We start from the raw sequence: 12,875 nt of genomic DNA, 5'->3' as shown, positions 1-12,875 counted from the left end.
CAAAAGCACTGCGGGCAGGAACTCAAGCAGGACAGGAACCTGGAGGCAAGAGCTGATACAGAGGCCATGGAGGGCTGCTGCTTCCTGGCTTTTTCACCATAGCTTGCTCAGCTTGCTTTCTTGTAGAACCCAGGGCCAGCCCAGACATGGCCCCACCTACAATGATCTGGGCCATTTCCCATCCATCAGTAATTAGTATAAAGCCCTTCAGGCTTGCCTGTAGTCTGATCCTATGGAGGCATTTTCTCAATTGAGGTTCAATCCTGTCAGACGGCTGTAGCCTGTGTCAAGTTGACATAAAATTACCCAGCACAGTGTTACTTTATATGGGAACTGGGGCTTGCAGATGGGATGGAAAGGGGTGGCGGGGAGGACATCCGGGCAGCTGAGGAGAACCAGTGACGTAGAAGAGCTATGTTACAGAAGAGGCAGGCAAGCCAGCATTTGAGAGAGACAAGGTTCAGATTGGAGAGAAGATGCTAAGCTGCTAGCTTTGATGGTAGAGGACTGGATCTCAGGCCAAGGACTGTTGGAGCCACTAACTCAGTGACTTACTGGATTTCAGTCCCAGGCTGACTTGTATGGTTGCTAGGACGTATTCAGAACTCATGCCAGAGTTCATGATGCCAGTCAACACAGGTCAACAAGCAGAGACAGAAATGGGAGTTGGGGAGGGGAGCTGGCTCAGCAGTTAAGAATGTGTACTCAGTTGAGGAAATGCCTCCATGAGATCCAACTGTAAGGCATTTTCTCAGTTACTGATGAGTGGGGGAGGGCCCAACCTATGGTGGGTGGTGCCATGCCTGGGCAGGTGGTCCTGGGTTCTATAAGAAAGCAGGCTGAACAGGTCCTGTGAAGGAAGCAGCACCTTTCCATGGTCTCTGCATCAGTTCCTACATCCAAGTTCCTGTCCTGTGTGAGTTCCTGTCCTGACTTCCTTTGGTGATGAGCAGTGCTGTGGAAGTGTAAGCTGAATAAATCTTTCCCTCTGGCCAAGCCAGCTCAGTCAGTCAACAGGGTTTTGAGGGAGGGAGTGAGGATCGAAAAGAAAAAGACAATTAGACAAAACTATAACATGACTCCAGCCAGTGCTGAGGATGAAGCAGGTTTTTTGTTTTTGTTTTTGTTTTTCCCTAGCCTGCTTTTATACCATTCTAGGTACATGCAAAGAATAGGGTCAGTTCTATGGCATAAACAGAGAGAGTAGTTATCCCATGTCCACCATGATGATGAATGGAGTAATAAATAAATTAGTTAAGGAACAAACAAAGCATAAACGGAGTAGTTAAGGAACAAAAGCATTTTATTTATTTATTTATTTGTTTGTTTGTTTATTTATTTATTGCTTATGAGTACACTGTTGCTGTCTTCAGACAAAGCAGAAGAGGGCATCAGATCCCATTATGGATGGTTGTAAGCCACCATGTGGTTGCTGAGAATTGAACTCAGGACCTCTGGAAGAGCAGTCAGTGCTCTTAACCACTGAGCCATCTCTCCTGCCCTAAGGAACAAAGGTCCCATGATTACTGTATTCAGGGTCTTAACAAGACCCATCATGATACAAAGAATCCTATCCCAGTGTCAAATTCTTGACAAATTTGTAGAAGTGGCCCCCAAAGCTCTCCACGTTCCTCCAAAACACTAACAAAAACAGGCTGCCTTACAGTTTCAGAGGTTTAGTTCATTTTCATTATTGTGGGAAACATGGAGATGTGCAGGCAGACATAGTGCTGGAGAAGGAGCCGAGAGTCCTACATCCAGATCAGCAGCCTGCAGGAAGAGAATTCCACATGGAAACCTCAAAGCTGGTTCCCTAGGGACACGCCTCTAACCAGGCCACACCCACGCCAACAAGGCCACACCTCCCAACAATGCCAAGCCCTTTGGCCTATGGGAGGGGCTCCTTTTTTTTTTTTTTTGGCTTTTTTTTTTTTGTTTGTTTGTTTTGGATTTGGATTTGGTCTTTATACAGAGACAGGGTTTCTCTGTGTAGCCCTGGCTGTCCTGGAACTCAGAAATCCACCTGCCTCTGCCTTCCAGAGTGCTGGGATTACAGGCATGCGCCACCACCGCCCGTCGGGAAGGGCATTTTCACTCAAACTAGCAAAGAAACTGAGCTGTACTTGGGACAAAATGTACTTTAAGGGATGCCACAGACGGGGTGTGGGGGAGAGGCCTTCCCTGTGCGTCCCTGGCAGAGAGTTGGGAATTTTGCAGCTCTGACTGACCAGCAACGAGGTGCTTCTTTATATAGGTCTCACAGAACAAAGATGGACTAATAATTATCCAAGAAGTACGGATCATGTGTTTGATTTGTCATTACAGGTCCAGGGTTACAAGTTCTCGCCAGCCCCACAGGAAGAGTTCTTGGCTTGATGGTGGCAGTGTATTCATAAGCATAAAATAAATAGATAAATCTTCACCCCAAGAAAAATGCTTTGTTCCTTAACTACTCTGTTTATGCTTTGTTTGTTCCTTAACTGACTTATTTATTACTCTATCTATTGTCATGGCGGAAAGTGGATATGTAAAACCATACTTGTCAGGGTGGCCTGAGATTAAATACCTGTTTCAGGGAGGGATGTCTAGGAAGGAGAGCTTGTTGGCTAAGCCCTCCAGGCCTCTAGACATCCCGTTAGAATGGAGAGCTGTCTGGAGCCTACGTGACCACACGTAGTCTCTTTTCTTCATCTACTGTGGGGGTCTTGGGACTGGTGGCCACAAATCTATGGGAGTGACGACTAGTGACAGGGCCCTGGTGCCCGGGAGCAGACAAAGCTCCTGCTGTCTCTTCAGGGTCTCCGGGGCTTTTAGCTTTAGCTCAGCCTCGGGGACCAGGCTACCTTCTACCACTCTACATAGTCCTTTGTCTCTCGGTCCTCATCCTGAGAGTCTCTCATCTTCAGTGACAGGTGGAGAAGTCCAGTACTTTCTTCTGGCCTGTAGGGTGGGAACAACCAGTATGAAGTTAACTGTGAGGATGTCCAAGAGCAAAACGTGTATATGCACATATATGCTATGTACACAAATGCACATATTCATGTAAAAGGTCATAAATCTCATACAGACCCCTATAGTCACATAGTCACTCAGGTATCTTTTTGTATACACACACACACACACACACACACACACACACACACACACACACACACACACACAGAGTTTCTGTTACATGCTTGTCTTAGATTCACTGGTGCACTCAGGATCCTGTCTAGTTTCCACTTAATCTCATAAGAATTTCAGTAATCTCATTTTATCCCATGAGGAGCGGGCTCACTTCGCTTTTTGGGTATCACAGGTGGCGCTCCTGGAACCTGCATACAGGCATGGGGACATCCATGCTCAGGGAGATCCTGGAGCATGCTGGAGGCAGCCATGCCAGCAGTTGTCCGTGGTGTCAGGTGTCAGGTGGTGTGATAGTCTCTGGCACTTCTCACCTGCAGTTTCTCAGCCTGCCACCCTTCCAGCCTTTGCCACACCACAGAAAGTCACCATGTTGGCCCAATGGCAAGAGTTTAATAGCTTGACTTTTGACCCTTCTTCCAAGATAGGGCACCCAGACCTCCTTTTTCCTACCTGAATTTTGTAGCAGATAAGTACAAGAGACACAGTTACTATGCCAAATGAAAGAACCATAAGGACACTCCAGGTGGCAGCTTGAGGTCCACATCTGCCCCTAGCACATACTCCTGTCGTGGGCGTGATGAGTTGAAGAGGCTCTGGGAAGGGAAAAGAAAGATGGAGGGCCCTGGCTCTGCTCAGGGTCTCCAGAAGGGCCTCTGCTTTCCTTGGCAATAGGCTCTGTGGCCCTATTCTCTCCTTACCCCATCTCAGGGTGAGGGGCTCAGGCAGCCCCTCATGCAGCACATGGCATGTGTATTTCTGCTCCTCTCCAGAAGGCACCACTACAGCTGCCCATTTCTGGAAGGTTCCATCCCCTGCAGGCCTGGTCTCCACAAGCTCCATGTCCTGGGTCAGTTCCTCCCCATTCAACTGCCAGGTCAGGGTGATGTCAGCAGGGTAGAAGCCCAGGGCCCAGCACCTCAGGGTGACATCACCTTCAGGTCTGGGGTGATAGGTCACTATTGTCTGTGGAGGGTCTGCAGTAGACAGACAGACAGACAGATGCTGGTGTCTCCAGTGGAAAAGGCAGAAGTAGGATATACCCCCAAGTACCCTTGGGACACATTTAGAGAGTAGACACTGCAGAGGTGGTAGGTGACCACAGTCTAGGAGACTCAAAAGAGCTCACATCTGCTTGTGGGAAGCTACCTCAGCAATTGGACCCACCCTGAGAGCCTACATTCTTGCTACATGGCTACAGGAGCTCCCCACCAACTACAGAGTGAGCTCTCACCCTGCTGGCCACAGGGAGGAGGGCTGGGCTTGGAGGGGGTGCCATTACCAGTTCGGTTAAAGTTCTCTCCTCCCATGATTAAGTATCTCTGCAGCCATAGGATGCACTCCTTCTCCAAGTAGGTCTTCTCTCTCTCCAGCCAGTACTCATTGTTCTCCCATTTGCGCTTGGTGAAGCCAGCAATGAAGGTGGCTGCCGTATATTGCATAGAGTCCAAGTCCAAGGTCAGGTAATCCATGCCATCGTAGCCATACTGCCAGTGCCCCGCGGTCCTGTCGTCCTGCATCTCACAGCCGTATGTGAACTGGAGGGTATGAGGACCTAGAAGCACCGCCCCCCCCCCACAGGCATGCCAGTGAGCACAGATGTATTTCCCAGGCCTCTCCATTATGGTCCCCGCTGCCCTGGATTCCTTGGGTTCTCCTTAGAGGATGGATGTTCACACTGTAGATAACCTAGTCTGGCTTTCCACTGATGCCTTGGAAGTGTTGTCAGCTCTGTCAGGGGCGAGGCCCAAGATGCTTCAGGTCATGGCAAAAGAGCACTGCATAGGGAGCTAAAACCTCGGGCTTTGCTGTGTCGTTACACAGGCTTTTCACCCTCTGTGCACGAGCCCAGAGCATGACCACAGGACTCTTGTGCAAGCAGTCCCAGAGTCCCGGAGTAAACTCCCAGGAGCAGGGCATGGCACACGAGCACGGTGGCAAAGGACACACTACGCTTACTATTGAAACAAACAAAATAAAACAAAAAAAATCCAAACTGAACCAGACCAACCACTGATCACCAAGAGAACAGCTTTATGCTGAAGAGTTCTTTAACAAATTTCAAAGTCCAGTGTAACTGATTGCCTGGCTGGCTTAGGTCCTCCTCTGCCCCACGGGCTTCAGGGCCACGCTCTTTAGCCAATACTTACTACAACGAAGGGGACTGTATGTGTCTCTTACACCGTGAGTTTCTGAAGGTGTGACCACTTACGTGGCCAGTCTTGTGGAATCTCTGATCATTTTAGGATTAGCAACCTCATCCATTAGCTCTCCATAGTTCCACACTGACCTAACAGCCCTTCACAGATTTGTTTCAGTTGTGCTGAGCAGTGGGAAATATTTGCTAAAAACCTTTTTTCTAAAATCTGTTTTCTGAGCTCATTCTGCTGAATCCTACCCTGTGCTTGGCTGTATTGTGACTGCTGGTCATATGAAAAGTCTCTCTCTCTTTCTCTCTCTCTGTCTCTCTCTGTCTCTCTGTCTCTCTCTGTCTCTGTCTCTCTCCCCATTCCTTCCCCTCTCTTTCCACATGGCCATGGCTGGCTTCTACCTATCCCCCCCCCCCATTCTATTCTACAATAAAGCTCTAAGATCATGAGCCGCCTCTCCTTCCGTCTGAACCCGCTGTGCTGGAGCATTGGAACAGGCCCAGACTCACAGGTGCATTATCAGACCCATCTCAGTTTTGAAACTTCCTGGCACTGGGTGTCTCCTCTGCTTGCTTCAGTCAGATAGCAAATATTTGTCTGTCTCATTTGGGTCTCAAAGAGGCGCTGGCCTCAGGGTCACAAGGGTCTTCAGACATTTGAGTGCCTTCCCATAGAAGTTGTAAGCACTTTGAAGACAAATGGTTACGTATGTTTGTTGGTTCCTGCCTCCCAAAATATGCAGTCCGTACATCTGTGACTCATTTGACAGGTGACTGTCAAACAGACCCTGAGCTCTGGGAGCAGATGTGGCCAGATGTGTTCTCAAGGGACAGTCTGTCAGGGCACTGAGGGATTAGGTGAGACCGGTAAGTTTTCCTGCCGCCATTTCCACGCACATACCTGCTTGCTGGTAGAAGCCGTCTGCTCTCCGACTCTGGGCACCAGAGCTGTTGTAGTATTGCTGAATATTTCTCAGACTCAACTGGAAAATCTTCATCCGATTGGTGAAAACCTGGGTCTCATGAGCAAAGTAACGTGGATTTTCCCTCAGCCAGTCGACACAAGGCTCTGCCTTCATGTTCCTACTGTCATAGTGGATGAAGAGCTGGTTATCTACAAAGCCACTGGCAAAAAATGCAGGGACTCCTGGGCCTGGCTCAGTCACGGCCGAGTAAGAGTAGTGCAGAGAGTGAGATCCTGAGGAAAGAATGGGATTTAGTGTGAGGTACCGAGTATGGGCACAAACATAAATGAGAACATTCCATGACAACCCACTAGCCAAGAGAATCAGATTCCACCCCATGCACTAGGATAATTCAGAGAATCAACGAGGTGTGAGCGTAAGGGGCTGGAGAGATGGCGCAGTGGTAAGAGTATTGGTCTCTTATAGGGGCCCTGGGTTCAATTCCCAGCATCCACATGGCCTCTCCCAACCATCTCTATCTCCAGCTCCAGGGAATCTGATGCCTTCTGCCTTCCACCCCCAAAAGGCACTGTCTGTGTGTGGTACACACACAGAGCTGAAGCACCTCACTCTCCCCATATCAGAGTTTTGATTTTGTTTTTAGTTAAAGAAGTTAGGATACAAAGTAATGGGTTTCGTCTTAGTGCATATGTGCATTATGCTTGGGTACAGGGTTACTTTGTATTCTAAGTGCTGGGGAGGGGGCTGAACTCAGGACTGCACATGCTAGACAGCTACTCTCCCACTGACCTTCATCCCAAGCAGGATGATTTTTCTTTCTGTAAAGATGATTTTAGGGACTGAAGAGATGGTACCTGCTGCTCTTGCAGAGGATCCAAGTTTAGTTCCCACACCCACATGGCTGTTAACAACCACCTGTAACTCTAGTCTTAAAGGATCTGGTGTCATCTTCTGGCTTGTGCAGGTAGGTACTTAACATATGTGATGAACACCCTCCTTCTCCTCCTCCCCCACGGAGGCCAGGAGAGGGTTTCTGGTCCCCTGGAAGTGGAGTTACTGGTGGTTGTACTGGGAACTGAACTTCTACCCTTTGCAAGAGCAGTATGTATTTTTTACTAGTAAACCACCTGTGTGCAGCCTCTGCCATTAGACTCTGTTATCATTTGAATTGCTTCTGCAGCCTCTGCCATTAGACTCTGTTATCATTTGAATTGCTTCTGCAGCCTCTGCCATTAGACTCTGTTATCATTTGAACCACCTGTGCAGCCTCTGCCATTAGACTTTGTTGCCATGTGCTCTTCCCCTCGCTGCTCTGGCCCATACTCCTGCCCTTTCTCCAGCTGCTTCCATTTCTTTCCTAGTTAAACCTGGCTCTGCTGCTTCTGTTTTTATCACCTATTCTGTATCACCGGCCTCCTTTAATATCTCTTCCATGTTTCTATCTTGTTTTGCAGTCTTCCCATATATTTAAAAGCACACATACACGTGTGTATAATTTTATGTTTGTTTTTAAATGTTCATTTTTGAGACAGGATCTCATGGAGCTGAGGCCGGCCTTGAGCTTCTGATCTTTCTGCCCCCACCTCCCAAATGCTGGTATTACAGGTGTGCACCACCATACCCAGCACACACACACACAAATAATAATAATTTGAAACCAAGTTCCAGTGACGAGAAATCTATTCGTCTTTCTGAGGCTTGCTTCTTAGTGTACGGATTTCAGTTGTACACATCCCTCACAATGTCATAAGTTCATATTGCTTAAAAATGGCATGGGATTTCATTTTATAGCCAAGTAAGACCTCATTGTATTGCATCAAATTCTAGTGCATATTTGAAACTGCGTTTTGTTGTTGTTTTGTTTCTCGAGGCAGGGTTTTTCTGTGTAGCCCTGGCTGTTCTGGAACTCACTCTGCAGACCAGACTGGCCCTGACTCACGGAGATCTGCCTGCCTTCCAAGTCCTAGGCCACCACTTCCTGGCTTTGCTTTTATCTGTGGATACACACGCAGGCAGGATTTCCAGGTTGTTGTGGGTGTTCCCTGTTTGGAAGGACAAGTAGGTCACCCACATCCTGAAAGATATACACTAGTTGTTTTCTGGGGTTGGGGTGGAGTCTTACTTGCAGCCCAGGGTTGCCTAGAACTCAGCAATCCTCCTACTCAGTCTTCCAAATGATCACAGGATCACGGGTGTGAGATACCATATCCAGCTCCATTTCAACTGTTTTTAGTATAGAAGAAAGCTGATAGGAAGCCCAGGCTTCTCCCTCTAACATTCTATAACCCAAAGCCTCAGAAGTCTCCTAGAGGTGAAGAGGGCAGACAGCCTGCCCTGTCCTTTCTCTCTCGCAGCTCGCAGGGAGTTCCCCTCCTCTCCCCAGCCTTTCAGAGAAAGCCTGGTCTGGCGCTGAAATATTGCTATCCACATCTTCGTGGTGGCACTCCCTAGCGAACTCCCTCCCCACCCCTGGAGAGACAGATGCCAAGTTGAGAATAGACAAATGGCAACATCCCCCCAGCCCCTGGCAATCTCCCTGATAGGTGGCTAGCACTTCTCAGTGCAGATGGCTCCTGTCCTTGGGAAAAGCGAGGACCAAACATCCTTGAAGAGATAAGCGCCCCATGTCTGGGCCGTGAGAGGAGGGTAGTTAAGCGCTCCCAGATAGCTGTGGCCAGTGTGTAAAAACACACTAGTTCCCCATAGCACTCTAAAGTTACTTCCCAGGTCAGAATAGTGTCCCCTCCTAGTTACCCTGCTGCCTGAACAAATGATGATATTGTGTTGGAAGGATGATTTTCCTTGTCACCTCCCTCTCTAACCCCGAAGTCCAAGAATCCCTGTTTATGCTTGCATAAAAACCACCAAGTCACCCGGCAGTGGTGGCGCACGCCTTTAATCCCAGCACTTGGGAGGCAGAGGCAGGTGGATTTCTGAGTTTGAGGCCAGCCTGGTCTACAGAGTTAGTTCCAGTACAGCCAGGGCTACACAGAGAAACTCTGTCTCCAAAAACCAAACCAAACCAAACCAACCAAACAAACAAACAAACAAAAAACCGGAAAAAACCCCCAGCAGTTCTTAGAGTCCTTCCGGGAATCCTGAGACCTGGACATAACAGAGGTTCCTAAAATGTGCTGGTAAGGGTCATGCGCCTGAGAGCCACTGCCAGAAGCCCTTTTATCCCAATCTCTCTATATAAAGTTTCTATTTCTTTCATTGTGGCAGGAGGGTTCGACTCCTAATAAATACCTGGACAGGTACTCTTCCTACTGAGCTCCTCTTCAGCTCTAGTTTCTCTCCTTGTTATTTTTTTTAAAAGATCTATTTATTATTATATGCAAATACACTGTAGCTGTCTTCAGATACTCCAGAAGAGGGCGTCAGCTCTCATCATGGATGGTTAGAAGAGCAGTCAGTGCTCCTAACCACGCAGCCATCTCTCCAGGCCCTCTCTCCTTGTTGTTTTTTTAAAGGTTCCTTTCCTTCTCGGAACTCGTGACCTTTCCATCTCCACCTGCACGACACCTTAATGCCCCCATGCATCCTAGGCCTTGTGCTGTGCACCTTCACAAGGGGGCCCACAAGTCTGTAAACACGTCTGCTATCTGATAAGGCCCCTGCACACGACAGGAGTTAGAGACCTAGAGAAACTCAGGACAGAGGACCTACCTGTCTCAGGAAGTTGTGCAAACTGCCCCATGCCTGGCAGGGTACATTGTAAAACTGCAGGGTGGGCAGGCCAACCTTGCAGTCAAGTGTGAGGACAAAGTTGGAGTGCAGTTTCTTCTTCCTTGAGGACCTTAGTCTGTCTCTCTGTTCAACTGATAAGGCCCTTCCCTATGACAGAGGCATTTCTGCTGTAGCAGATTTCTGCTGATTTAATGTAAATTCCATCCAAAAAACAGCCTCACAGAAATGTCTATAATAATGTTCACACAACTATCTGAATATTGTGTTCTAGTCAGATTGACTCAAAATCAACCATTATAACCAGCTAGCAGAAATGTATAATTATGCATGTATATGTTCATGATTATTTGCATACATGTGTATATGAAGCTGAGGCAGGAGGATCATGAATTTGAGGGTCACATAAATAGAATCCTATATCTAAATAAGTATTGATGATGATGATGATGACCATAGAGAGATCATCTTGTGTATTATATGGATACCTTACCTGTCATAAAGCCTATGGCTTAAGCAGGAAATAGAGGTGGGACATCGGGAGGAGAAAGAAATTTAGGAGAGGAGTCAGGGAGAGGAGCCTAAAAAAAGGTGAGGAGATGGATACATGGACACACGGTCCCTGAGCACAGGTAACCAGCCACATGGCAAAATGCAGCTTAAAACAAATGGGTATTTTAGTTATGATGTAGTCAGAGTAGAGCCTCGCTATATGGCCAAGGTATTCGTAAATATAATTTGAGTCTAAGTCGTATTTCTGGGAGCATGGGGCTGGCAGGAAGAACCAGGACTTAACTTTAACAAATGAGGATACCCAGGAGACAGACTAGGCAGCTGGTAAAGGCACCTGCTGCCACCATATGGTGGAAGGAGACCTGATCCAAACAGGTTGTCCTTTGACCGCCACATCTGGGCTGTAGTATGGGTTGCAGGCTATACAAGAGCACACACAAACATGCATGTGAATAAATTTACATTACAGTGTGCACAGTGTATACTTTATAAGTAAACATACAGTTCACAGAAGTAGGGAGGTTGTTGGGGAGACGGAAGAGGTGGTGTTGTTCTGAGCACCACCTGGAGGGGGCCTCATGCCCTCTTCTTCTTCTTCTTTTTTTTTTTTTTTAAGATTTATTTATTATTATATGTAAGTACACTATAGCTATCTTCAGCCACACCAGAAGAGGGCATCAGATCCCATTACAGATGGTTGTGAGCCACCATGTGGTTGCTGGGATTTGAACTCAGGACCTCCAGAAGAGCAATCAGTGCTCTTAACCGCTGAGCCATCTCTCCAGCCCATCATGCCCTCTTCTGACCTCTGGCAAATATACACATATACAACCACATTAGAATGTAAGGCAAGGGCTGGTTTGGTGGTGCATGCCTTTAATCCCAACTCCTTTGAGTTCGAGGCCAGCCTGGTCTACATAGTGAGTTCGAAGACAGCCAGAGTTACTAAGTGACACCTAGTCTTCTACAAAATGGACCGAGGTTCCTGATTGGAGGTTTTCCTGCCTTAAATTTACTCGGCACACAGCCCACTTCCCAACCCTACTTACTGGCTCCGCTGTCCCTGGGGTAGCTCAGGAACCAGAAGATAAGCGCCCACATGGTGTCGGGATCAAGTTTTAAGTCTTTCTTGTCGTGAGAAACTAGACTTTAGAGAAATCGCAACTGTCTGCAGAAAGGAACCAGTGACGGAGTGGGGGTGGAGCGTGTTTAAGGGCGGATAAGGGCACTGGCGGATTCAGTACCAAGCTTCTGGGGTTTCTTTTTTCAGGGGTTCCTGCAGAGCTCCCCACTAGGGTGCGGGGCTTCTTTTCTGGATATGGTTCTGCTGGCTTCCAGGCTGCGGCCCCTAGGGGGTTTGTCCCCTCTGTATGGCATTTCTGGCACTTTGCCAGCAACTCCAGGCTGTTTACTTTTGTCAGACTTCAGAGCCGTCCCACTGTCCTGCGGCGACCCCGCCCCACCGCCTCCTCCTCTCCGCCTCGTCCTCTCCGCACCGCCTCCTCCTCTCTCCACCACCTCGTCCTCACGGCCTCGTCCGTCTCCGCACCGCCTCCTCCTCTCCCCACCACCTCGTCCTCACGGGCACCGCCTCCTCCTCTCCCCACCACCTCGTCCTCACGGCCTCGTCCTCTCCCCACCACCTCGTCCTCTCCCCCATCACCTCCTTCTCGGGAGGGAAGTGGTGAAACTGAGAAGTCAAAGCCACAGCACTTCACTCGGTGGTAGTTAACTAACTTGTATCGTTGTGGACCTGTGTTCATTTCAGTGCACCTAAAGCATCAAGGGGCCCTCAGACAAGGCAGCCACTGTTCTAGCTTAGTGTGCCGGTTGCTTTCTTTTTCCTTCTCACTAGGTATTTTCTGTTTTAAAGAGATTTTATATTTTCTTTTAGAAAAAAAGATTTATTTTATTTTTAATTTGTGTGTTGTGTGTGTGTGTGTGTGTGTCTTAGTCTTAGGGTTTCAATTTCAGTGAAGAGACACTATGACCAAGGCAACTTTTATAAAGGACAACATTTGGCTGGGGCTGGCTTATAAATTCATAGGTTCAGTCTATTATCATCAAGGCAGGAAGCATGGCAGCTGGCAGGCACCCATATAAACAGCCATATAAACAGCCACCTCTGGCTGCAGCAGTGACTTGAGTGCTGGGGGAGGTGGAGAGGGGAATGAATGAGTGGGGCTTGGCAACTACGAGCCTAACCTTTGGCCCACTTCTTACTGACTAGGAGCCGCGAGCTCACTGGGGTAGTTTGATCTTAACAGTCGGGATTTCTGATAACCCAGGCACAGAAAGACAAACACTACATCTTCTCTTATACAAGACGCTTAAAGAGTTGACCATGGAAACACAAAGTAGATCAGTAGATATGAAAGCCTACCAGTCAGCTTGTGGTTATAATAAAATACGAGAGCGTGCTTCACAGAAAAGATAAGGTTGTTTCAGCACAGTCTGCGGAGCTTAGGAGAGCA

General features: G+C 48.1%; 1 protein-coding gene across 2 annotated transcripts; it reads right to left on the bottom strand.

Annotated features, from left to right (window-relative positions):
* Window positions 1-1,285: 1,285 nt before the first annotated feature.
* On the bottom strand, window positions 1,286-11,877 carry LOC127669757 (class I histocompatibility antigen, Non-RT1.A alpha-1 chain-like). 2 transcript variants are annotated; one of them, XM_052163961.1, is made up of 6 exons: window positions 11,451-11,877; window positions 6,177-6,473; window positions 4,409-4,681; window positions 3,828-4,103; window positions 3,580-3,722; window positions 1,286-2,940 (listed from the first exon to the last, which is right to left on the bottom strand). In XM_052163961.1, the coding sequence occupies exons 1-6, from the start codon at window positions 11,500-11,502 to the stop codon at window positions 2,881-2,883; spliced, it is 1,101 nt and encodes a 366-aa protein (XP_052019921.1). In that variant the 5' UTR covers window positions 11,503-11,877; the 3' UTR covers window positions 1,286-2,880. The 2 variants fall into 2 exon arrangements, with proteins under 2 accessions (XP_052019921.1, XP_052019922.1); XM_052163962.1 differs by lacking the exon at window positions 11,451-11,877 and adding an exon at window positions 9,871-10,020.
* Window positions 11,878-12,875: the final 998 nt, after the last annotated feature.

The sequence above is a fragment of the Apodemus sylvaticus genome, chromosome 19 (assembly GCF_947179515.1).
Source record: "Apodemus sylvaticus chromosome 19, mApoSyl1.1, whole genome shotgun sequence".
NCBI classification, from domain to species: Eukaryota; Metazoa; Chordata; class Mammalia; order Rodentia; family Muridae; genus Apodemus; species Apodemus sylvaticus.
The sequence above is the reverse complement of the archived record's forward strand: the minus strand, read 5'-3'. Positions and strand labels throughout refer to the sequence as shown.

Excerpts from the sequence above, each read along its gene's own strand:
- LOC127669757 (XM_052163961.1), bottom strand. The coding sequence starts at position 11,502 with ATGTGGGCGCTTATCTTCTGGTTCCTGAGCTACCCCAGGGACAGCGGA. Across the intron at positions 6,474-11,450 it reads CCCCAGGGACAGCGGAGCCA|GATCTCACTCTCTGCACTAC; the intron begins GTAAGTAGGGTT and ends TTCTTTCCTCAG. Across the intron at positions 2,941-3,579 it reads TTATCTGCTACAAAATTCAG|GCCAGAAGAAAGTACTGGAC; the intron begins GTAGGAAAAAGG and ends CCCACCCTACAG.